This window comes from Bombina bombina, chromosome 5 (genome assembly GCF_027579735.1).
Source record: "Bombina bombina isolate aBomBom1 chromosome 5, aBomBom1.pri, whole genome shotgun sequence".
NCBI lineage: Eukaryota > Metazoa > Chordata > Amphibia > Anura > Bombinatoridae > Bombina > Bombina bombina.
In genome coordinates this window covers 908,935,878-908,960,114 of record NC_069503.1, presented here as the reverse complement: position 1 = coordinate 908,960,114, position 24,237 = coordinate 908,935,878, and the positions used below count along the sequence as shown (strand labels likewise).

General features: G+C 37.6%; 1 protein-coding gene across 1 annotated transcript in view; it reads right to left on the bottom strand.

The window, feature by feature from the left end:
• Positions 1-24,237, bottom strand: part of CHD7 (chromodomain helicase DNA binding protein 7) — a 309,908-nt gene that overhangs the window by 74,928 nt on the left and 210,743 nt on the right. Inside the window, 6 exon segments of the mRNA XM_053715068.1 lie at positions 10,086-10,207; positions 10,307-10,444; positions 11,785-11,868; positions 18,700-18,814; positions 20,550-20,608; positions 23,571-23,639. Of these exon segments, the coding sequence (XP_053571043.1) occupies positions 10,086-10,207; positions 10,307-10,444; positions 11,785-11,868; positions 18,700-18,814; positions 20,550-20,608; positions 23,571-23,639 (587 nt within the window).

The following is a 24,237-nucleotide window of genomic DNA, read 5'->3' as shown; positions in this document are numbered from 1 at the left end:
CCTGATCACTGCCAAGAGAACCCCCAGAACCTTCAAGAACATTCTGGGAGCTGTGGCAAGGCCAAACAGAAGAGCCACAAACTGAAAGTGGTTGTCTAGAAAGATGAATCTCAGGAACTTGTGATGATCCCTGTGAATGTGAACATGAAGAGACGCATCTTTAGGTTTATGGTCGTCATGAACTGACCCTCTTGGACTAAAGGAAGAATGGAACGAATAGTTTCCATCTTGAAAGACGGTACTCTGAGAAACTTGAGGTCTAGAATAGGTCAGAAAATTCCCTCTTTTTTGGGAACCACGAACAGATTGGAATAGAAACCAAGGCCCTCTTCTTGGACAGGAACTGGAACTATCACTCCCAGGGAGGAAAGATCCTGAACACATTTCAAGAATGCCTCTCTTCTTATCTGGTCTGCAGATAATCTTGAGAGGTGGAAAATGCCCCTCGGAGGAAAGGTCTTGATTTCTATTCTGTAAACCTGAGATACTATGTCCACAGCCCAGGGATCTGGGACATCTCTTATCCAAGCTTGATAAAACAAAGAAAGCCTACCCCCCCACTTGATCCGATCCCGGATCGGGGGTGAACCCTTCCTGCTGATTTAGACTCAGCTGCAGGTTTCTTGAATTGCTTCCCCTTGTTCCAAGACTGATTGGGTTTCCAAGAAGACTTGGGCAGTTCCTGCTTGGAATAGTTAAAGGAAAACTTTCATTTGAAGTTACAAAAGGAACGAAAATTAGTGCCGTCCTTTAGGTCTATTCTTATTTTGCGGTAGAAATTACCCTTTTCCACCCGTGATATCAGAAATTATTTCTGCCAGACCAGGACCAAGCAAGGTCTTACCATTGTAGGGAAACGCCAGAAGTTTGGACTTAGAGGTAACATCAGCTGACCAAGATTTCAGCCACAATGCCCTTCCGTCTAGCACAGCGAAGCCAGATATCTTAGCTCCCAGTTTAATAACCTACATGGTAGCATTAGAAATAAAGGAATTGGCTTAATCGTGTCTTGGATCTCTTCCAAGGGAGTCTCTACCTTAAGAAAATCAGACAAGACGTTGAACCAATAGGATGCCGCACTTGACACAGTGACAATACACACTGCAGGTTGCCATTGGAGACCTTGATGAACATACATCCTTTTCAAATAAGCCTCCAGCTTTTTGTCCATTGGATCCTTAAAGGAGCAGCTATACTCAATAGGAATAGTAGTTCTCTTAGCCAAAGTAGAAATTGCCCCTTCTACTTTAGGCACCGTGTGCCATGACTCTTTAATGGAGTCAGCAATAGGAAACATCTTTTAAAAAAGACCGGAGACGGTGAAAAAGGTATCAATGGCTTCTCCCATTCCCGTGTATTAATCTCCATAGCACGGTCTGGAACAGGAAACACCTCCACAGAGAAAGGAACATCAAAGTATCTATTAAATTTACTAGATGTTTTAGGGTTGACAAAGTCAGGAGTATCGGAGTCGTCCAGGGTCGCCAAAACCTCCTTTAACAGTACACGAGCGTGTTCAAGCTTAAATCTGAAGGATACAACTTCAGCATCAGATAAAGGAATGATACTGTCTGAATCTGAGTATTCACCCTCAGAGGCTACCGACATATCTTCCTCATCAGACGTATGCGAGAGGGCAACTTGGTTAGCCAAAGCAGGAGCAGAAACCTTATTATCTGAATCTTTAATTTTCCTCTTGCGTTTTCCCTTTAGCATAGGAAAAGCAGCTAATGCTGCAGATATTGCAGAAGATACCTGCAAAGCAATTTCTGCTTGCAAATAAATTCCTCCAGGAGGTTGAGAGGAACCGCAGGGCACTGCATGTGATGCCATAGAGGCTTGGGACGTTTGAGGAGAAAACTGTGGCATTGCCTGAACAGCATGATCCTAAGAGACTGTTGGCTCAGAAACAAAGAGCTTATATTTAAAGTCCTCTCTATACATGAGGAACAAAATTGCAAGGGTGGCACAATATGATTTTCTAAACAAAGCAGGCACCTGTCCATAGAAGCAGGATCCTGTTCCATGACTGCAACAAAAAAAACAAAAAAAAGGAAACAAGGCACTTTATTACTGTACTGTCCCTTTAAATATAAAAAACAGAATTTATGCTTACCTGATAAATTACTTTCTCCAACGGTGTGTCCGGTCCACGGCGTCATCCATAACTTGTGGGAATATTCTCTTCCCCAACAGGAAATGGCAAAGAGCACAGCAAAAGCTGTCCATATAGTCCCTCCTAGGCTCCGCCCACCCCAGTCATTCGACCGACGGACAGGAGAAAAAAAAAACAGGAGAAACTATAGGGTGCCGTGGTGACTGTAGTTAAAGAAAGCAATTCATCAAACCTGATTAAAAAACCAGGGCGGGCCGTGGACCGGACACACCGTTGGAGAAAGTAATTTATCAGGTAAGCATAAATTCTGTTTTCTCCAACATTGGTGTGTCCGGTCCACGGCGTCATCCATAACTTCTGGGAACCAATACCAAAGCTTTAGGACACGGATGAAGGGAGGGAGCCAATCAGGTTGCCTAAACGGAAGGCACCACGGCTTGCAAAACCTTTCTCCCAAAAATAGCCTCCGAAGAAGCAAAAGTATAAAATCTGCAGAATCCGGCAAAAGTGTGCAGGGAAGACCAAGTCGCTGCCTTACATATCTGATCAACAGAAGCCCCGTTCCCGAAGGCCCATGTGGAAGCCACAGCCCTAGTAGACTGAGCTGTGATGCGTTCAGGAGGCTGCCGTCCGGCAGTCTCGTAAGCCAATCGGATGATGCTTTTCAGCCAAAAGGAAAGAGAGGTAGCAGTAGCTTTTTGACCTCTCCTCTTGCCAGAATAAACGACAAACAGAGAAGACGTCTGTCTGAAATCCTCTGTTGCTTCTAAATAGAACTTTAAAGCATGAACTACATCTAAATTGTGTAACAAACGTTCCTTCTTTGAAACTGGATTCGGACACAAAGAAGGTACAACTATTTCCTGGTTAATATTCTTGTTGGAAACAACCTTTGGAAGGAAACCAGGTTTAGTACGCAAAAGAACCTTATCTGAATGGAACACCAGATAGGGCGGATTACACTGCAAAGCAGATAACTCAAACTCTTCTAGCAGAAGAAATAGCAACCAAAAACAGAACCTTCCAAGATAACATCTTGATATCTATGGAATGTAGAGGTTCAAACGGAACCCCTTGAAGAACTGAAAGAACTAAATTCAGACTCCAGGGAGGAGTCAAAGGTCTGTAAACAGGCTTGATCCTGACCAAAGCCTGAACAAAAGCTTTAACATCAGGCAAAGCTGCCAGTCGTTTGTGTAATAAGACAGATAAAGCAGAAATCTGTCCCTTTAGAGAACTCGCTGATAATCCCTTATCCAAACCGTCTTGGAGAAAGGAAAGGATCCTAGGAATTTTGATCTTACTCCATGAGAATCCCTTGGATTCACACCAACAGATATATCTTTTCCATATTTTATGGTAAATCTTCCTAGTTACAGGTTTTCTGGCTTGTATCAGAGTATCTATTACAGAATCCGAAAACCCACGCTTAGATAAAATCAAGCGTTCAATTTCCAAGCCGTTAGCTGAAGGGAAACTAGATTTGGATGTTCGAATGGACCTTGTACTAGAAGATCCTGTCTCAAAGGTAGCTTCCATGGTGGAGCCGATGACATATTCACCATGTCTGAATACCAAGTCCTGCGTGGCCATGCAGGAGCTATCAAGATCACAGAGGCCCTCTCCTGCTTGATCCTGGCTACCAGCCTGGGAATGAGAGGAAACGGTGGAAACACATAAGCTAGGTTGAAGGTCCAAGGCGCTACTAATGCATCCACTAGAGTCGCCTTGGGATCCCTGGATCTGGACCCGTAGCAAGGAACCTTGAAGTTCTAACGAGACGCCATCAGATCCATGTCTGGAATGCCCCATAATTGAGTCAACTGGGCAAAGATCTCCGGGTGGAGTTCCCACTCCCCCGGATGGAATGTCTGACGACTCAGATAATACGCCTCCCAGTTTTCCACTCCTGGGATGTGGATCGCAGATAGGTGGCAGGAGTGATCCTCTGCCCATTTTATGATTTTGGTCACTTCTCTCATCGCCAGGGAACTCCTTGTTCCCCCCTGATGGTTGATGTAAGCAACAGTCGTCATGTTGTCTGATTGGAATCTTATGAATCTGGCCTTTGCTAGTTGAGGCCAAGCCCTGAGAGTATTTAATATCGCTCTCAGTTCCAGAATGTTTATCGGGAGAAGGAGACTCTTTCCCAAGACCATAACCCCTGAGCTTTCAGGGAGTCCCAGACCACGCCCCAGCCCACTAGACTGGCGTCGGTCGTGACAATGACCCACTCTGGTCTGCGGAAACTCATTCCCTGGGACAGGTGGTCCTGGGTTAGCCACCAACGGAGTGAGTCTCTGGTCTTCTGATCTACTTGAATCACTGGAGACAAGTCTGTATAGTCCCCATTCCACTGTTTCAGCATGCACAGTTGTAATGGTCTTAGATGAATTCGCGCAAAAGGAACTATGTCCATTGCTGCAACCATCAACCCTACTTCTTCCATGCACTGAGCTATGGAAGGACGTGGAACAGAATGAAGAACTTGACAAGCGTTTAGAAGTTTTGACTTTCTGACATCTGTCAGGAAAATCTTCATTTCTAAAGAATCTATTATTGTCCCCAAGAAAGGAACTCTTGTCGACGGAGACAGGGAACTTTTGTCTATGTTCACTTTCCATCCGTGAGATCTGAGAAAGGCCAGAACGATGTCTGTGTGAGCCTTTGCCTTTGAAAGAGACGACGCTTGTATCAGAATGTCGTCCAAGTAAGGTGCCACTGCAATGCCCCTTGGTCTTAGAACCGCTAGAAGGGACCCGAGTACCTTTGTGAAAATCCTTGGAGCAGTGGCTAGCCCGAATGGGAGAGCCACAAACTGGTAATGTTTGTCCAGAAAGGCGAACCTTAGGAACTGATGATGATCTTTGTGGATAGGAATATGTAGATACGCATCCTTTAGATCCACGGTAGTCATAAATTGACCCTCCTGGATTGTAGGTAAAATCGTTCGAATGGTTTCCATTTTGAACGATGGCACTCTGAGAAATTTGTTTAGGATCTTTAAATCCAGAATTGGTCTGAAAGTTCCCTCTTTTTTAGGAACTACAGATTTGAGTAAAACCCCATTCCTTGTTCCACGGTTGGAACTGGGTGTATCACTCCCATTTTTAACAGGTCTTCTACACAATGTAAGAATGCCTGTCTCTTTATTTGGTTTGAAGATAAGTGAGACATGTGGAACCTTCCCCTTGGGGGTAGTTCCTTGAATTCCAGAAGATAACCCTGAGAAACTATTTCTAGTGCCCAGGGATCCTGAACATCTCTTGCCCAAGCCTGAGCAAAGAGAGAGAGTCTGCCCCCTACTAGATCCGGTCCCGGATCGGGGGCTACTCCTTCATGCTGTTTTGTTAGCAGCAGCAGGCTTCTTGGCCTGCTTACCCTTGTTCCAGCCTTGCATCGGTTTCCAAGCTGGTTTGGTTTGCGAAGCATTACCCTCTTGTCTAGAGGCTGCAGAGTTGGAGGCCGGTCCGTTCCTGAAATTGCGAAAGGAACGAAAATTAGACTTATTCTGGCTTTGAAAGGCCTATCTTGTGGGAGGGCGTGGCCCTTACCCCCAGTGATGTCTGAGATAATCTCTTTCAATTCTGGCCCAAAAAGAGTTTTACCCTTGAAGGGGATATTAAGCAATTTTGTCTTGGAAGATACATCCGCTGACCAAGACTTTAGCCAGAGAGCTCTGCGCGCCACAATTGCAAACCCAGAATTTTTCGCCGCTAATCTAGCTAACTGCAAAGCGGCATCTAAAATAAAGGAATTAGCTAACTTAAGTGCGTGAACTCTGTCCATAACCTCCTCATACGGAGTCTCTCTACTGAGCGACTTTTCTAGTTCCTCGAACCAGAACCACGCTGCTGTAGTGACAGGAATAATGCACGAAATAGGTTGCAGGAGGTAACCTTGCTGTACAAAAATCTTTTTAAGCAAACCCTCCAATTTTTTATCCATAGGATCTTTGAAAGCACAATTATCCTCGATAGGAATAGTAGTGCGCTTGGCTAGTGTAGAAACTGCCCCCTCGACCTTAGGGAGTGTCTGCCATAAGTCCTTTCTGGGGTCGACCATAGGAAATAATTTCTTAAATATAGGAGGGGGAACAAAAGGTATGCCGGGCTTCTCCCACTCCTTATTCACTATGTCCGCCACCCGCTTGGGTATAGGAAAAGCGTCGGGGTGCACCCGGAACCTCTAGGAACTTGTCCATCTTGCACAATTTTTCTGGAATGACCAGGTTGTCACAATCATCCAGAGTAGATAACACCTCCTTAAGCAGTGCGCGGAGATGCTCTAATTAAATTTAAATGTCACAACATCAGGTTCTGCCTGTTGAGAAATTCTACCTGAATCTGAAATTTCCCCATCTGACAAAACCTCCCTCATGGCCCCTTCAGATTGGTGTGAGGGTATGACAGAGCAATTATCATCAGCGCCCTCCTGCTCTACAGTGTTTAAAACAGAGCAATCGCGCTTTCTCTGAAATGCAGGCATTTTGGATAAAATATTTGCTATGGAGTTATCCATTACTGCCGTTGCATAGTAACAAGCATTGGCGCGCTAGAAGTACTAGGGGTCTCCTGCGTGGGCAAAACTGGTGTAGACACAGAAGGAGATGATGTAGAACTATGTCTACTCCCTTCATCTGATGAATCATCTTGGGCAACATTACTATCTGTGGCAGTACTGTCCTTACTTTGTTTGGACGCTATGGCACAATTATCACACAATTTTGAAGGGGGAGACACATTGGCTTCCATACATACAGAACATAGTTTATCTGAAGGCACAGACATGTTAAACAGGCTTAAACTTGTCAATAAAGTACAAAAACCGTTTTAAAACAAAACCGTTACTGTCTCTTTAAAGTTTAAACAGGGCACACTTTATTACTGAATATGTGAAAAACTATGAAGGAATTGTTTAACCAAATTTTCACCACAGTGTCTTAAAGCATTCAAAGCATTGCACCCCAAATTTTAGACCTTTAACCCTTAAAATGAAGAAACCGGAGCCGGTTACAGATTTAACCCCTCTACAGTCCCAGCTACAGCCTTTGCTGCGACTTTACCAAACCCAGGGGGGAATACGATACCAAATGAAGCCTTCTAGGAACCTTTTCAACAACTTTCAGACCCACACACATGCAGCTGCATGTCCTGCTCTCAAAAGTAACTGCGCAGTAATGGCGCGAAAATGAGGCTCAGCCTACTACAGGGAAGGCCCTTCCTGACTGGAAAGGTGTCTAAACCAGTGCCTGACGTTAAAAAATGTTCCCCAAAGTTTATAAGTGTGAATTTCAACATCAAGTTGTATAAAATGCCCAAATAAAGCAATCGATCTTGCCCATAAAAGTGTCTACCAGTTTTATAGCCGATATTAAGCCCTTTATTCTGTTTGAGACTAAGAAAATGGCTTACCGGTCCCCATGAGGGGAAATGACAGCCTTCCAGCATTACACAGTCTTGTTAGAAATATGGCTAGTCATACCTTAAGCAGAAAAGTCTGCCAACTGTTTCCCCCAACTGAAGTTATCTCATCTCAACAGTCCTATGTGGAAACAGCAAACAATTTTAGTTACTGCTGCTAAAATCATATTCCACTCACAAACAGAACTCTTCATCTTTTTCTGTTTCAGAGTAAATAGTACATACCAGCACTATTTTAAAATAAACTCTTGATAGTAGAATAAAAAACTACAACTAAACACCACATACTCTTCACCATCTCCGTGAAGATGTTGCCTGTGCAACGGCAAAGAGAATGACTGGGGTGGGCGGAGCCTAGGAGGGACTATATGGACAGCTTTTGCTGTGCTCTTTGCCATTTCCTGTTGGGGAAGAGAATATTCCCACAAGTTATGGATGACGCCGTGGACCGGACACACCAATGTTGGAGAAATAGCGGTAATATCTTCACTAAAAGACAATCCGCATGCTCACCAAATATACTTAATTAATGCACTGTCACTTTAAATTGCTAAGTTTGGCCCCAAGCAGTGAAAAAGGAATTTAGGCAGCAAAAGGTTCAAATACGTAAACATAAACACACCCCTACACCTCAGCAATATAACTGAGGTGCCTACCTGCCCCACTTGTACAACTTACAGTGAATTCTGCGATCAGTTATGAGACTTCCACTGATAGCAGTAGCCCCATCTCTCCAATCTCTGAAAAGAACGGAACTAGGATGTCACGTGATCGGCTAGAGAAGCTGTGCCAATAGAATGAGAGTGCACGCTTCTAGATGGAAAAAGACCGTCACAGAGAAAGAGACGCTTCCTGACTAAATACGTCAGAGATGGCTAAGGACATTGTTTCTAGTAACAGGCTTGTTCAACACAGATAAAGTGCTAAAAACACATAGCGCTTCTCAGTTGTCACTACACAGCAATCTCATGATTAATTTACTCAGAGAAACGGAATAAAAATTAACCACCCGAGCCACCAGAGAGAGTTAACTCCTTCTCCATAAAAGGAGATTAACTCCAGACTCCTGTGTCACATGCCCAAAGTGCCTGCTCACTGCCTGCATTAATCCTGAACCCAGGATTGTAGTCCCAAGTATGAGTGCAGAAGAGAGATTTGCTTAACCCCTTCAGTGCCAGTCTCTCTACCCATAAGACAAAAATGCATTTACCTGCACATCTAGCTGTCCGGCAGCTCACACAGTTTGAAAGGACGCCACTCCTTACAGAGACCTGTGGAAAGAGAAAGAACAGAGTAAACCTACTCTAGCTTTCTATACTAGGGCAGCAAAATGTTAGGAACTTGTGAGGTGGGCCTCGCTGTGTTTTCTCAACTGCTTTAAAGCCACCACTACCCTACTGAAGAGATTAACATGGACTACGGCTAGACCTTGTAGCAAAGAAAATACAATTTTCTTCAGACAACAAAACTTCACCTCCTCCATTGACAAAGGCAAAGAGAATGACTGGGGTTTGTGGGAAGGGGAGAGATACTTAACAGCTTGGCTGTGGTGCTCATTGCCTCCTCCTGCTGGCCAGGAGTGATATTCCCACTAGTAATTGAGGACGTCGTGGACTCACCATATCTTAGGGGGGAAAAAAGTAACTTTTACTAGTAACATTTTTGAAGATGAAAGTATATTGCAAAACTGCTTATAATTCAAAATGAAATGCACATTTCCTTTTTAAACTTTCTGGAAAACTAGATTACATAATGATGGTGCCCATTACTTTATGTAGATTAAAACTTTACTTTTTTTAAACCACTTTTACAATTACAAAAAAGTTCAGTATGCTATTTTCAGGCTAATCTATGTTTTAAAGAAACATTGCATCTAGCATTTATTAAAGGGACAGTCAACACAAAAATAGTTATTGTTTAAAAATATAGATAATGCCTTTACTACCCTTTCCCTAGCTTTGCACAACCAACATGGTTATATTAATATACTTTATAACCTTTAAACCTCTCAATTTCTGTCTGTTTCTAAGTCCCTAAAGACAGCCCCATGATCAGGGGACAGTCAGAAGATGCTTATAAACAAAGTAATCACAGAAGTAAAAAGTGTATTAATATAACCATGTTTTCTGTGCAAAACTGGGGAATAGGTAATAAAGGGATTATCTATCTTTTAAAACAATAAAACAAATCTGAGTTGACTGTCCCTTTAAGCGCTTAATATCCACTTAAAACAAAAACAAATCTTAAAACTAAACACGTATGAGGATATAGAAGTATCAAATAAGCTTTGCATAAGGGGTTAATAAAGTCCATCTAATTCACGCCGGGCCCGTGAAATGGATTTTTCATTTCACAGAGATCGTAACCATATAAAAATGTGAGTGCAATAAAAATATGTTTTTCCACTTTTTTTTTTTTTTTATAGAATTATAAATCTTTGTCTTAAGATGCCAATAAACTCTACAAGGTTAAACTATGCCATGAACCAAAACCATAAAAAGTTTCCTGAAGCTACTGCATAAACGGGTGGGAAGAAAATTACTTACGCATTGTACCAATTGAACAGCAGCCAATTTACTCCCTCCAACTGGTATTCCCTGAGACTGTTATTGTTTTTATACTCCCTGGAACTCTCCGATTTCTTCCACTCGTCGGCAGGAGGTCGCTCCTGTTTCAAATGCAGTAAATCCCATTAGTGGTTTTCCGAAAGACCACATAACTGAGCTATTTTCAAATAAAAACACAGATTGGTCGAGCCAATTCTTACCACGCGTTCTGTTTCTGGCTCCCTGCTCTGGAGTTTCTCAAATTCTTCAATCTTTGCTGAATCCAAGTCCTGCTTTAGCTCCCAAGTGCTGTCTTCATAAGCAAGTGAACACCACTTTACCAGGTAATGAGTCACAGGCTTTAGAAGACACAAGCCAAGGATCAAATAGGAAAAAAAGTTTGAGGTTTAAATATCAAAAGAAATGTGTGACCATCATCTGATTTAAGCATTTTACTCAAAGAATTTCACAGATGTGCGCATTGAGCTATACAGGATTAAAAGATAAACTTATACAGGTTTCAGGATGTCTCCATATACAATGTAACAAAGGAAAAAAAGGAGAAATCCTAAAGACAATGTGTCTTTTTCCCACCCACATACATACATCAGATAATCTCTATCGTCATTAATTTCACATAGGAACATATTCTCCTGGGATAATTATGTTATTTAAAAGGGGACATGACACACAACATTTTTCTTTCAGGATACAGATAGAGCATACAATGTTAAACAACTTTCCAATTTTCTACGGTTATAAGTTTTACTTTATTGTTTTGTTATCCTTTGTTGAAGGAGCAGCAATACACTACTATGAGCTAGCTGAACACACTGGGTGTGTCAATCACAAGAGGCATATATGTGCAGCCACCAATATGCAGCTAGCTAGTTGCTGTTCCTGATCCTACCTTGGAATGTTTTCAAAACAAAGGATATCAAAAAAACAAAGCAAACTAGATAAGAAGTAAATTGGAAAATTGCTTAAAGGGACAGTATACTGTAAAACTTTTTCCCTTAATGCGTTTCCAAATACTTTTTTTACCAGCTGCAGAGAATAAAATGTATTGTATTACCTTATCTCTTCTATACCCCACTGGGAGTGTAATTTCTTCTGCTGGCTGTGTTTACACAGCTATCTATAGCTTGGCCCTAAGGCCAGAAACTTTCAGAATAGGTGGGGATACCACAGGCCAAAACAACCATTTTAAATGCCAATATAAGGGTAAATTAGCTACTTGAAAACAATACACCCCAGCAGGTAAAGTGGATCATTGGGAAAAAATTAGAGGAGAGATTTTTTTTTTAGTAAACTATCCCTTTAAAATTGTATCCTTTCTTTAAAAAAAAAAAAAAAAAAAAAAAAAAAAAAAAAGGTGTTTAGTGTCCCTTTAAGTAATCTAAACATGTTTTATTTCATGGTATCACTAGCACAATGTCACCCAAGGTATACAATTAATTATTCATAAAGGCATTAAATGTTACTTTTCTATTTGAAAGATTATTTTTCACTTGGAACTAGTGTGTGGTTTTTTTACAGCAGTATCTTAGCCCTAACAACTCATCTTAACAATGCAAACATCAATGTTCATGCACCATAGAACTATCATGCATTCGACTGTAGAACACACAAAACCTACCTAACATAAATCACACTGAAAATGTATCTGTGGAACAAAAATGGACCAAACAGGATTTACCTCTCCATTTTCATCTGTACTGAGAGAAATATCCAGTAACCGGTCCACTTCCACGTAGTCGGGATTAAAAAGATCATCCTCAATCTGTTGACAAACGCAAAAATCTGAGCCTTATTTGCAGTATTTACAAAGGATAAAAAAAAAAAAAAAAAGGCTCAGCATCAAGGAAGTATCTGTATATTTAACTGTAGGAATAAACATATTTGAGGAGGTGCTAAACAAATTGTGAAAATATTCCAAATAAAGATCTTGTAAGCAACAGAACCAAAAAATACCAAATAAAGGAAAAGCACAGCAATAGAACTACAATATTACATGTTAGACCAATATACTGACATGGCACATGTATTTAGATAAGTGGGTGTAGATGATAAAAAGCATAGACAATTAAAAATAAAGGAGTATGATTTGACTGAAAACATTATAAAATAATTTACAAAAAGGGTAAATAAATTACATTTATAGCCCATAACTGAATAAGCAATAGAACATCATGACTAAAAATATTGTAAAATCTATTTCATCTCCAAATTCATGATATAAATCCATGCACAATATTTGTAATTGTAAGCAAAAAAAAAATCACATTAAAATCCAGAAGTGCTTTAGCCGTGAGAATCTCCACAAATCTTTAACAGATGCACACGCTAACCTTGATAAACTGGTGTTGCATAGCTCACAACATACAAACAATAACACCAAGTTAACGCAATGTTTATTAATACATAGGACGCTGAAAACAGTAACTTATGCTGTGTAGTGTGTTGATGACATCAGAGTTAGCCATTGCTAAACTTACCCTTCATGCAAGCAGGGAACTAAACAAATCCAAGCACATCTATAAATGTAGTTTTCAACCAGACTTTTTAGAATTAGAAAAAGGCATTCTGCCTCCCATTTATCTCATAGAATAGCTTCTCCATCATGGCACCTATCAACTCCAGTCCTCAAGTATTTCCAGACAGATTGTCTTTACAATCAGGCCTGCAATGGCTACTTGAGACCTGGAGCTGAGCATAATGCACCATATAAAGCCTGGTCCCTTACACCATGAAGAGAAAAAAAAATGTTTATCAACCGTCTTTTGAAAATATGAAGAAAGATGGAATGATAATGGCCACAACCAATAACAAAATGAGCATTTCATCCTATTATATTGAACCAAGGTTACTAAAATAGGTCATCTTAATTGAATTACAGCAAATGTGATAAACTGAGAAAAATCTGCTTGGGAAGTATTAGCAGAATAACCACCAATGAGGACAAAGTAGTAAACTTCCAGTTAGGGAGGAAAGAAATCCTTTTATGCCATCGCAGGCTGGAGGTGGAATCTACCAATATCTTTAAGTTGATTAATAAAAAAATAAATAAAAAAAAGCCACAACAATTTGTAGGAGCTACACAGAAAAACTGTAAATAAATATAATGTAGGAGTAATCTATTAAGAAATGAAGAAAAATTTTAAGATTCCTGGCAAACTAGTTCTGGGGATGCGCAAACCCAGACACTTATATTGCATTCTATTGGCAATTGTTTGCCTACAAGGGTACACACAAAAACACAACTAAAAAACAACCCAAATTCTTTTCTTTCGTGATTCACATAGAGCATTCAATTTTAAGCAAACTTTCTAATTTACTCCTATTATGAATTTTTCTTCGTTCTGTTGCTGTCTTTATTTGAAAAGGGCATCTGAGCTATGTTTTGGTTCAGACCCTGGACAGCACTTGTTTATTGGTCGGTTACCAATCAGCAAAAACAACCCAGGTTGTTCACCAAAAATGGGCTGGCATCTAAACTTACATTCTTGCCTTTCAAATAAAGATACCAAAAGAATGAAGAAAATTCTATAATAGGAGTGAATTAGAAAGTTATTTAAAATTGTATGCTATATGTGAATCACGAAAGAGAAAAAATTTGGGTTCAGTGTCCCTTTAAGAAGGTGTAAAAGCTTAAAGGGACATTATACACTAGATTTTTTATTTGCATAAATGTTTTGTAGATTTATTTATACAGCCTATACAGCTTTTTTTTTTTTTTATTTAAAAATGTATAGGTTTTGATTATTTTTAAATAACATTGTGCTGATTGTCAGACTCCTAGCCAAGCCCCCAAAGTTTTAGGAGAATTGCTTGCTTCTGTTTGTGTAAAGAGTCTTTTTATATCTAGAAGAAGGGGGAGGGGGGTCTGCTTTTTTGCTATAGAACCACTTTCAGTGGGTGTTCCAGCTAACCTTTTTAACAGTGCTAAATTGGGAGCTTCTAAGTAAGTTTTTAAACAGTTTTATACTGGATTTTTAGATCAGTATATGTGCATATTATTCTTTATAGTATTGTCTATTACATGCAGTTAAATTAAAATTGGTGTATACTGTCTCTTTAAGCTGACTACAGTATGAAGTGAATTTTCTTAACTTGCAATTCAGGTGATTCACCTATGGTCTAATAGGAAGAGGAATGCTTCTCAACATCAAGCATGTTAATTGAAATACTACAGCAGGATCTCTCCCTGTGAGGAAAGGAGACTCCTCAGACTTTGTTAACTGGGCCTCTTAATTACTGTGTGAAACCTTTTTACAGCAGGAGAATGTTGAAGAATATTTTAAATGAAGTGTGAAATTACAATTCACTAATGAGCAATCAAAAAAAGGCTTACAGCACAGACTTTCTAGAAACCTATAGCTTCTAAAGGCAAGGTTTAATTTTAAACAGTTATTTAACCACTTTACAGGCTGGGAATAGGATCCCAGGATATAGACTCAAAACTAAAGCAAGTTTCTTGCTTTGAAGTTACTATGGAGCTAGTTCTGGGATCTTCGTAAAGAAGACATAACCTCTTAACCCCAACTTCCATGGCAAACAGCCACATCATTGGGAAACTAGGTACACTGTACATTAATGTCAAGCTAGGTGATGTGACCAGTGCAAAACATGCATAATATATCTATGTATAACTGCAGTAATATTAAGATCAGGGATAACTATTCTCTACATTAAAAGAAACAGACAGGTGATTTGAAGAGCAACGTAGAGCTAATCTACATGACTGCTGCTTTTGCTTGTATATACTGCATTGAAATAACAAGCTATTTCTAAAACTGCAATGTACCAGGTTTAGCCCTGATTTCCAGGAATGAGCTGTACATGACGTGCATGTTTATCAAGACCAGTAGGAGGGACAAATACACTGGGCAGACAAACAGTGATACAATGTAATACTAATATTTAAAGGGCCATTTAAAGGGCCATGATACCCAAATGTTGAAGCTCTTGAAACTGATGCAGCAAATCTGTAAAAAGCTGTTAAAAAATATCACCTGAACATCTCTATCTGAAAACGGAAGATATTTTACCTCAAAACTTCCTCAGTAGCCACATCCCATTGTAAAGGGACTTTAAGCAGCCAATCAGAATGCTAGACCCAGGACTTGCAAGGGAGCGTGCATCTTGGCATTTGCACGCACAGTCATGTTACTTGCCTACTCTGTTTAAAGGGATAGTCTAGTCAAAATTAAACTTTCAAAATTCAGATAGAGCATGCAATTTTAAGCAACTTTCCAATTTACTCCTATTATCAATTTTCTTTGTTCTCTTGGTATCTTTATTTGAAAGAGCAAGAATGTAAGCTTAGGAGCCGGCCCATTTTTGTTTCAGCACCTAGGTAGCACTTGCCGATAGGTGGCTACATTTCGATACCAAGAGCAAACTTGATGATAGGAGTAAATTAGAAAGTTGCTTAAAATTGCATTTTCTATCTGAATTCATGACTAGTCTATCCCTTTAAGGAAGTTTACTAGGAAATCTGGAGATTTCAGTGAAATCTCATGAGATCACAGTAAAGCAAAGCATGACCACAGCACTGCTGATTGGCTTTTTTTTTTTTTAACCTGCAGCTGGACAGTAGCGGAAGGATAACTGTTCACAAAGCACTTTGTAAGATGAAGAAATTTTGAGGCAAGATGTCTTCCCTTTTTACATAGAGATATTTTCTTGTCATCTTTTTACAGTTATGATGCATCACTTTCAAGTGATTTAGTAGATGGGTATTGTTCCCCTTTAAGATTGTTCTTTTAAAACTGACAAAGAGATATGGGGACACTGAAGTTGGAAAGATCTCACTGGGCTTACTCATCAGCAGTGATGATTCGAACCTCCTACAAGTCACACAAATTATTGCTCAATTTGCCTGAGGACTTTCCGATTTCACTGGGTCTTGTCCATGGTTTAAAAATCTTTATTTTGTTTACCATAATTGTAAGCTGATATCATTAGATCAACCACACAGTTTTATATTTAATTCTAATGCATATTCCATTATGATCTCCAGTAATTTAATTTTACCCATTCCATAAATTAGCATCTACTCATCTTCATACAATCATACAGATTATAGTCTCCTTCCTACCACCATTTGGTTTTCTTACATATTGACTCCAACTTTCAGGTCTTTACATAACTGTTTGATAATGCATATATATGTATACAGATCCGGAAACAAGACTGACTAGTTATATTTGCACGCCAGTGTAAAGATACAGCTTGTATGATAACTCCTCCATAATCAAAGAGAAGTAAAATGTTACAGTCAACATATAATCCTGGCATGTATTTTTCTATGATATTAATGGTAAAGTATTTTGTAGTGTGATATTAACAAAATCTATTTAAAACCCAATACTATGCATGATAGCCATTGTAAATTGTATTAGTGTTACACCAGATATGAGTTGCACTGGTGTGACACTGTGCCCTGGCAGGCCCTGAAACGCACACGTGTGAAGGAAACTGACTGCTATTATTTCACAGTTAAAAAAGTGTTGTTGTTTTTAACCCCTTAATGACCACAGCACTTTTCCATTTTCTGTCCGTTTGGTACCAAGGATATTTTTACATTTCTGCTGTGTTTGTATTTAGCTGTAATATTTACTCATTTACTGTACCCACACAACATTATATACCGTTTTTCTCGCCATTAAATGGACTTTCTAAAGATACCATTATTTTCATCATATCTTATAATTTACTATAAAAAAATTATAAAATATGAGGAAAAAAATGGAAAAAAACCCACACTTTTTCTAACTTTGACCCCCAAAATCTGTTACATATCTACAACCACCAAAAAACAGCCATGCTAAATAGTTTCTAAATTTTGTCCTGAGTTTAGAAATACCCAATGTTTACATCTTCTTTGCTTTTTTTTCCAAGTATCAAAATAAATAAAGAAGCCCTGAATAATTTAGTAAATATGTGCATGTATGTACCTGTGTGCATGAGACACAGATATAACAAATATATCATTTATTTTAAAAACTGAGGGCTTTCACTTCTAAAGTACTAAGTATTGACAGCCCAACAAGGAATCCTTCAAGGCTTTTGCCAGTGTGATCCTTGCTCCATTGCCTCATACAGATATAAGTGAAATTAAATTGGTGATCAGAAGCTTAGTCCCATGTGGGCAATTGTCCAAATCTGAGAAGGACAGACACAATCCTCTGCATAATTAGCTGCTGAAGAGATCTGGAGAAGAATATGCATGAATGCTCCCAGCATTCCAAGGAGAAAAAGGTTAACCCTTTTACAACTGGGACAGGTCTGCTCAGTACTATGAACCAGACAGCTACTGAATATGTAAAGGAAGGTCATATTCTTTATCATAATATTACACATAATAGAATTTTAGGCCAGGTAATCTAAAAACCTAACTGATATAACAAATGGTTTACAGGAAATATTTGGAGATATAGGGTTCTTACCAGGACCCAATTAAATCACTATTTTCCATATGTACATATATATATATATATATATACACATATATATATATATATATATATATATACACATATACATATATACACACATATACATATACTAGTCTCTTGAAAAACAACATCCCTGTGTAGTACGTCCTAATCTGTTGGAAATAAACCAGTCTCTGAAAGGGAGGAGGTAGATTTAAGGTGGCAAGAAAATTCCTCAAATAGAAACGTGTTTATTGGATCATGCTTCTATGATATAGAAATGGACAGCAGTTAAACCTACAATAATAAAAATCTCTTAAAATAACCATGAAAATTAGTTAATATACAGCTGTAAATTTTCACTAAAGAATCTGACCAGGAAGAAGGTAGCTTATCAAAATGATTCACTCAGTAGGACTGGTCTTAAAAAGGCCCAAGAGACTATTCTAAAAGGTTTGAGAAGAAAATATATTCTAGCTTTCTGGAATCTATAAATCATATACCCATTGATCACAAGCTATTTTGCAGCGCTATAATCTTACAGTGATTTACCTCAATAGCAACCATTGTGTGTCAATTTAGAAAAAAAATTAATGCAGAACGTAAGGTGGAAAGAAAGATGTGAAAGAGAAAAAAAACTGAAAATATCAAGTAAACAAATATACTTCTCTGTGGGACTGTGCAATAAAAAAAATCATCTTATATTGCTTCCAGGAAAACCAGGACATTTGAAAAATGCCAGAGCAGTAGATTTCTTAGAAAAAATCCTCAAATTAAATATTTATTTTGGATGCAAGTAAAGAATATATTCTTACTTCTATTAGCATTTTAAAAACTCTTCTTACCATCCTGTATTGCTAATTTATCTTTTACAGTAACTTTAAAGTCGAAGAAAAAAATCCAACTGCACTTTTAAGAAGAAATAGTTGGGTACCGCTATGAAAGCTTTATGCTTAGAAAGAATAATATTGAGTAGCCCAAATATCTCAAGGATTTGTTATCACATTGGAACAGAAGAAAAAAAATGCATTCTACATCCTGGTAACTGGAAAGCAAACTTCCTGTTTGCACAAGCTTTAAAAGTAATGTTTATTGTTTTGTTTGTCCAGGAAAAGAAACCGCAGCATCACAAAATAATTAGCAAAATGACAAAGTTTTTCATGGGTCCATACCTCGGAAAGGAACTTGTTCTGGACTTGCTTTGCCCGAAAGCGTTTAATCTTTTGCTGAATTCTCTTGTCTTTCTCTAGTTCTTCCAAAGAAGCCCACTGACAATGCAAATATGAGCTGTAGAAAGAAAAACACACACATGCATATAACATTTGTGCACTTTTGAAATAAATATGGCAAGGTGACACACCCCAATAAATGCTTTAATGGATTACAAATAAAAAAAAAGAAAAAAAAAAGTGTGTGAGTTTCTAATATTACAACATTTCAGTCTCAGGTAACAGCGGCGTTCAAAAATTCTAGTTAAGAATTACTGAGCTACATTAAAAGGGACACTGAACCCAAATGTTTTCTTTCGTGATTCAGATAGAGCATGCAATTTTTTTAATTTAAATTAAATAAAATTTAAGCAACTTTCTAATTTACTCCTATTATCAATTTTTCTTCATTCTCTTGCTATCTTTATTTGAAAAGAAAGAATGTAAGTTTAGAAACCAGACCATTTTTGGTTCACAACCTGGGTTGTGCTTGCTGATTGGTGGCTAAATGATAAGCAAGTCCTGTCCCATTGTACTGAACCAAAAATTGTCTGGCTCCTTAAAGGGACAGTATACACTCATTCTCATATAACTGCATGTAATAGACACTACTATAAAGAATAAGATGCACAGATACTGATATAAAAATCCAGTATAAAATGGTTTAAAAACGTACTTAGAAGCGGTCAGTTTAGCTCTGTTGAAAAGGTAGCTGGAAAGCCTACTGCAAGTGGGAAATAAGACATTCCCCCCCCCCTCCCCCTTCTTTTGCATATGGAAAGACCCTTTACACAAACAGGAGCAAGCTGGAGAAGGTAGCTGACGGTATTCAAATAAAACTTTGGGGCTTGGTTAGGAGTCTGAATATCAGAGCAATGTTCTTTAAAAATAAGCAAAATTATACATTTTTAAAAAAAACTTACTTTATGGGCTTTATAAATAGATCTACAAAACATTTATGCAAAGAAAAAATGAGTGTATAATGGCCCTTTAAGCTTAGATGCCTTTTTTCAAATAAAGTTAGCAAGAGAACGAAGAAAAAATGATAATAGGAGTAAATTAGAAAGTTGCTTAAAATTACATGTTCTATCTGAATCATGAAAGAAAAAAATTTGGTTTTAGTATCCCTTTAAATCAGACTATTTTTACTATAAAAAATAGTTTTGCTTAAAAAAAACAAGAGAAAAAAATATAACTCAGAATGTTCTGTATATTTATAAAAACAGATTTATTCTTTAGCTGAGGCAGCATTTTGCAGCTCTGCCCTTACAATTGTAAAAGATTTTTGCTTTGTAACACAGTGCTAGATAATGATTGCTAGACAGTGTGCATTGCGTTAATACCTTCAATGCCAGTAAGGGCTACCCTAGCTAGTATCAAAGAGGTTAATCAGAAAAGAACGGAAAAGCCTTGAGAAAGATGTAGCAATAACTTTGTAATATTTAAATCTTACTTTTAAATTCTTGATATACAGGAATTTGTTTCTCAAATTATTTCACCAAGTGAAAATGTGAAACAAAACAAAGGCTAATAAATGTTGCTAAATAAGTTGAAAAGGACATATTTATAAAAATACATTTCTGATAAATCAACTTCTTTATACTTTAGTATTAGCATGTACCAAACACTGTAGTTTCTTAAATAACCTGTGTAGAATAGCAGAAATAGCTTATATATCAGTAGGATAAATAAGTTCCATAAAGTAATTTGCACTGAGAAACTCTGCAAACTGTAAGAAGCAAAACCACACAGAATGCAGAAGTATTAGTTCTATTAAAATAATTAAAGAGAAGCATAACTTATTTTTTACTTACAAGTTCTTATATTTTACATAGAATTCTTCAAACTCCACCTCTTCACCAGATTCCTCCATCTATAAAATGAGAAACGCAGAGTAAATGTAGCGTCAAATTTGGGTTACACAGGCTGCCGGCCTAAACTATATCCTGTGGGCCACATATGTCCGGCCAAGAATTTCTGTATGGCCCTCTGCAGAAAATGCACATCAGTCATTTGTTAGATATCAAAATTTAAAAAAGAAGTCCCACACTTCTCATAAGCCTTTGTTCAAAATGTTATAGATTTGAGTAGTATATATAGTTAAATGCATAAAGTAGTAACCCATTTCCTATGTCATTTAACTAAAGTGTGATTATAATTTTATCTATAACAGACCATCTTGAAAACTAATAAGCAATTAGAATATAACGTGGCCCTCTGCAAAGCCTGCCTTTAGTGTCTGACTCTCCACATAAAAATAAATGTAAGCACCCTTGCTTTGGCTGATTTAACAAACATTATGGCATACGAATGTGATGCATATTTCAACAAACTAATCAATCCCTAGTGAAAGTGACTTCTGGTTACATTGCATGGCCATGGTATAAAACACATGGAGAATCCTACTGCTGTTCAGAAAAACATAGCATACTTCATAAGGGTATAAATTAGGCTCAGGCTAACCTATAAAGATAGTAATGACAAAGCAAATCTTTTATTCTAAATGCAGCTGCACAATTCTGCACCGTCATATCTAAGACATGAATCATTTTTAACCCCTCCTTCCCCACACGCCGTTTTCATTCACAATAACCTGACCCTGCAGCTGGCAGGCTGCCAAACCCACAGCGTTAAGTAGACGCCAAGTGTACCATTTTCTCAGGCAGCAGCCAATTAGCAACTACACTCCCTAATGCCAAATGTATTATTTTTGGCTGGCTCAAGACAATCTTGCTGCATTTTACAATTGACTTCTACAGGGTGTGTGCCTGCATGTTGAGAGAAAGCTAACCACGACTACAAAATGCTTGTGGTACAAATAGCAAACTGCTTGCGTGTTCGCACTTAATAGAGCAGCAAGTGCATGAGTGACTCGGATTTGTTCAAATGTTTTTTTCACAGGTGGTAAAAGACACCCATCAGGAGACGGATTTCATGATGAGAGGCTGAGTTAGCATTGAACTATTTTAACCAAAAATGTATTAATCTATAGAAAACTAAAAAGCAGAGTCTGTAAAAATGGTGTCAGCAAGTTAGTAAAAAATAAATAAAAATAAATAAAAATAAATATATATATATAATTTTATATTTAAAAAAAAGGACATTTTAATTTAGAAAATATGTATCCAGTACTACACCGTAGAGAAATAACAGGAAAAAAAGCACTAGTGCTGAATCCATTAATCTTGGATAAAACCGTTTTAATTTCAATCTGTGTCACTGCAGAAATCACAAGCTCTGGTTTAAAACCAGGCTTAGCCAATGTGCGCTGACAACCCACAATGTATAGTTCCTCTGGGAAATGCGCACTATGCACACAGAGCAGCTATAGAAAACATTACATGCATTCACAGTGCAATAATTCTGAAAACAATATTACATTGCGGTGTCATTTCTATGCTAAACCTAATGCTAAATGACTGCTCTCTCCTTGAGGAAGCCGCACTGCTGTCACCTCTAAAAATAAAAATCACATCATTAAAATATGAATTTATCTGCAGGGGTTGATAGTATTTAGTAAAGCACAGGGAAATAACAGATATTGCGTAGGTTAGGCTAGTGCAAAAGGTCAATACATACAATGCCTGCAATCTATAAACAGTTGGCTACACTGCAGATGCAAAAAGGAACAAACTCCTCCCTTTCCACTTCTAGGAAAAGTCACGTCATAATTTCCTGTTCTAGTCTATGTTGCTTTCCTGAAAGACAGACTTGGAGCAGTACATTTTTTATTATTATTATTATTATATAAGAGACTGCATGAAAATCCTCTTTTTGTATCCTAAATTGTAGAAGCACTAAAAATTTGAAAAATATTTGTAAATAAGTCTTGCAGAAGGACATTATTGATATGCTATGATTGTTATCCATTTTCTATCTATAGGATTCGTACCACCTGGTATATCGTAACTATATACACAGAGCTTGCAATCAAAATAAACCTAACTCAGGATAGATAGATAGATAGATAGATAGATAGATAGATAGATAGATAGATAGATAGATAGATAGATAGATAGGAGAGAATATATGATGGTACAAAGAAAATAAGATTTAAAAATCTAAAGCAAATTTATTTTAAAAAAATGGAATTTAGAAGGGATGTTAAAGTCCAATTTAAAAAAAAAAAGATGGGATTGTAAAATATAGTAAAGTTGTTTATGAAACAGGTTTCCTCTTCTTTACAAAAATAAATGGTTTCTATCTTTGTGTAGCATGTTGCTATCCACAAATATAGCTGTGGGATTTGCCATAATCAGCCAATGAGCTTCTATCGCATAGACTAATTGTTCACAAACTTACTTTTTTTTTATTTTAATAAATGCTTTAAAGGGAAATAAGCCATTTTTTAGTTTTATGATTTAGATAGAACATTAAATTTTAAACCACTTTCTAATTTACTTCTATTATCATAGTCTTCATTTTTTTCGTTATCCTTATTTAAAAAGCAGAATGTAAGCTTAAGAGTGTGCACGTGTCTGCAGCACTAAATGGCAGCAGTTTTGCAATAATGTTACACATTAGCAGGAGCACTAGAAGGCAGCACTATTTCCTGTTGTGTAGTGCTTCAGGCATGTGCACGCTACCTAACCTAGGTATCTCTTCAACAAATAATATGAGAATGAAATAAATTTGATAATAGAAGTAAATTTGGAAAAGTTATAAAAATTGTATTCTCTATCTGAATCATGAAAGAAGATTTTTGGGTTTAATATCCCTTTAATTTAACCTTCTCGTCTAGCAACCAAATATAACTTTTAAATAGTGTTCATTTTTTTTAAATATCCCTTTAAGCAAGAACTAGACATTGCCATGTTGAAAGGAATATACTGTACCTGTTTCTTTGCTTAGCCGGGAGAGCTCATGATTTTCTCCACAACAGGTCCCTCTGCATCCAGAGCCTCCTACAAAAAAAAAAAAACTAGGGTGTAAAATACAATTTTGGGATCAGAGGAAAAAACCCTAAAAAGCATTTCAGAATTTTCCAGCACAAATACATTCTATTGATGTAGATCAGAGTGCAAATAATGTAAGATAGCAGTTTGATTTTTAGTGGGAGTCTAATATTGTTGTATACGCCCCTCCAGAACAGGTCATGTTCGTTATGCAATGCAGTAGAATTTCATGCAGAGTGCATTATTAGGACTTCTATCTGCAAAATGCAATTGCAATTTCCACAGCAATGAATAGCAGTTTACAAAAATATCATAATCAGTAAATGGTGTTCAAAAGATCTTCAAAATTCAATATTATTTCATACAACAAACCCATACTATAATATACAATGAAAACTCAATACTACAGAGAAGCAAACGCTTTTTCATGATAGCCTCTTTTGTAAAATTGACACTTTTTTTTTTTTTTTAACAAAAACTTTTGATAAAAGTAGAATTAAAAACTAAATACAGTAGAACTGCATAATCAACATGTACATAAAAAAAATAAGACAATGCAATTGCACTTTTAAAAAAAAAAAATTTCCCCTGTCCAATTTTAACATTT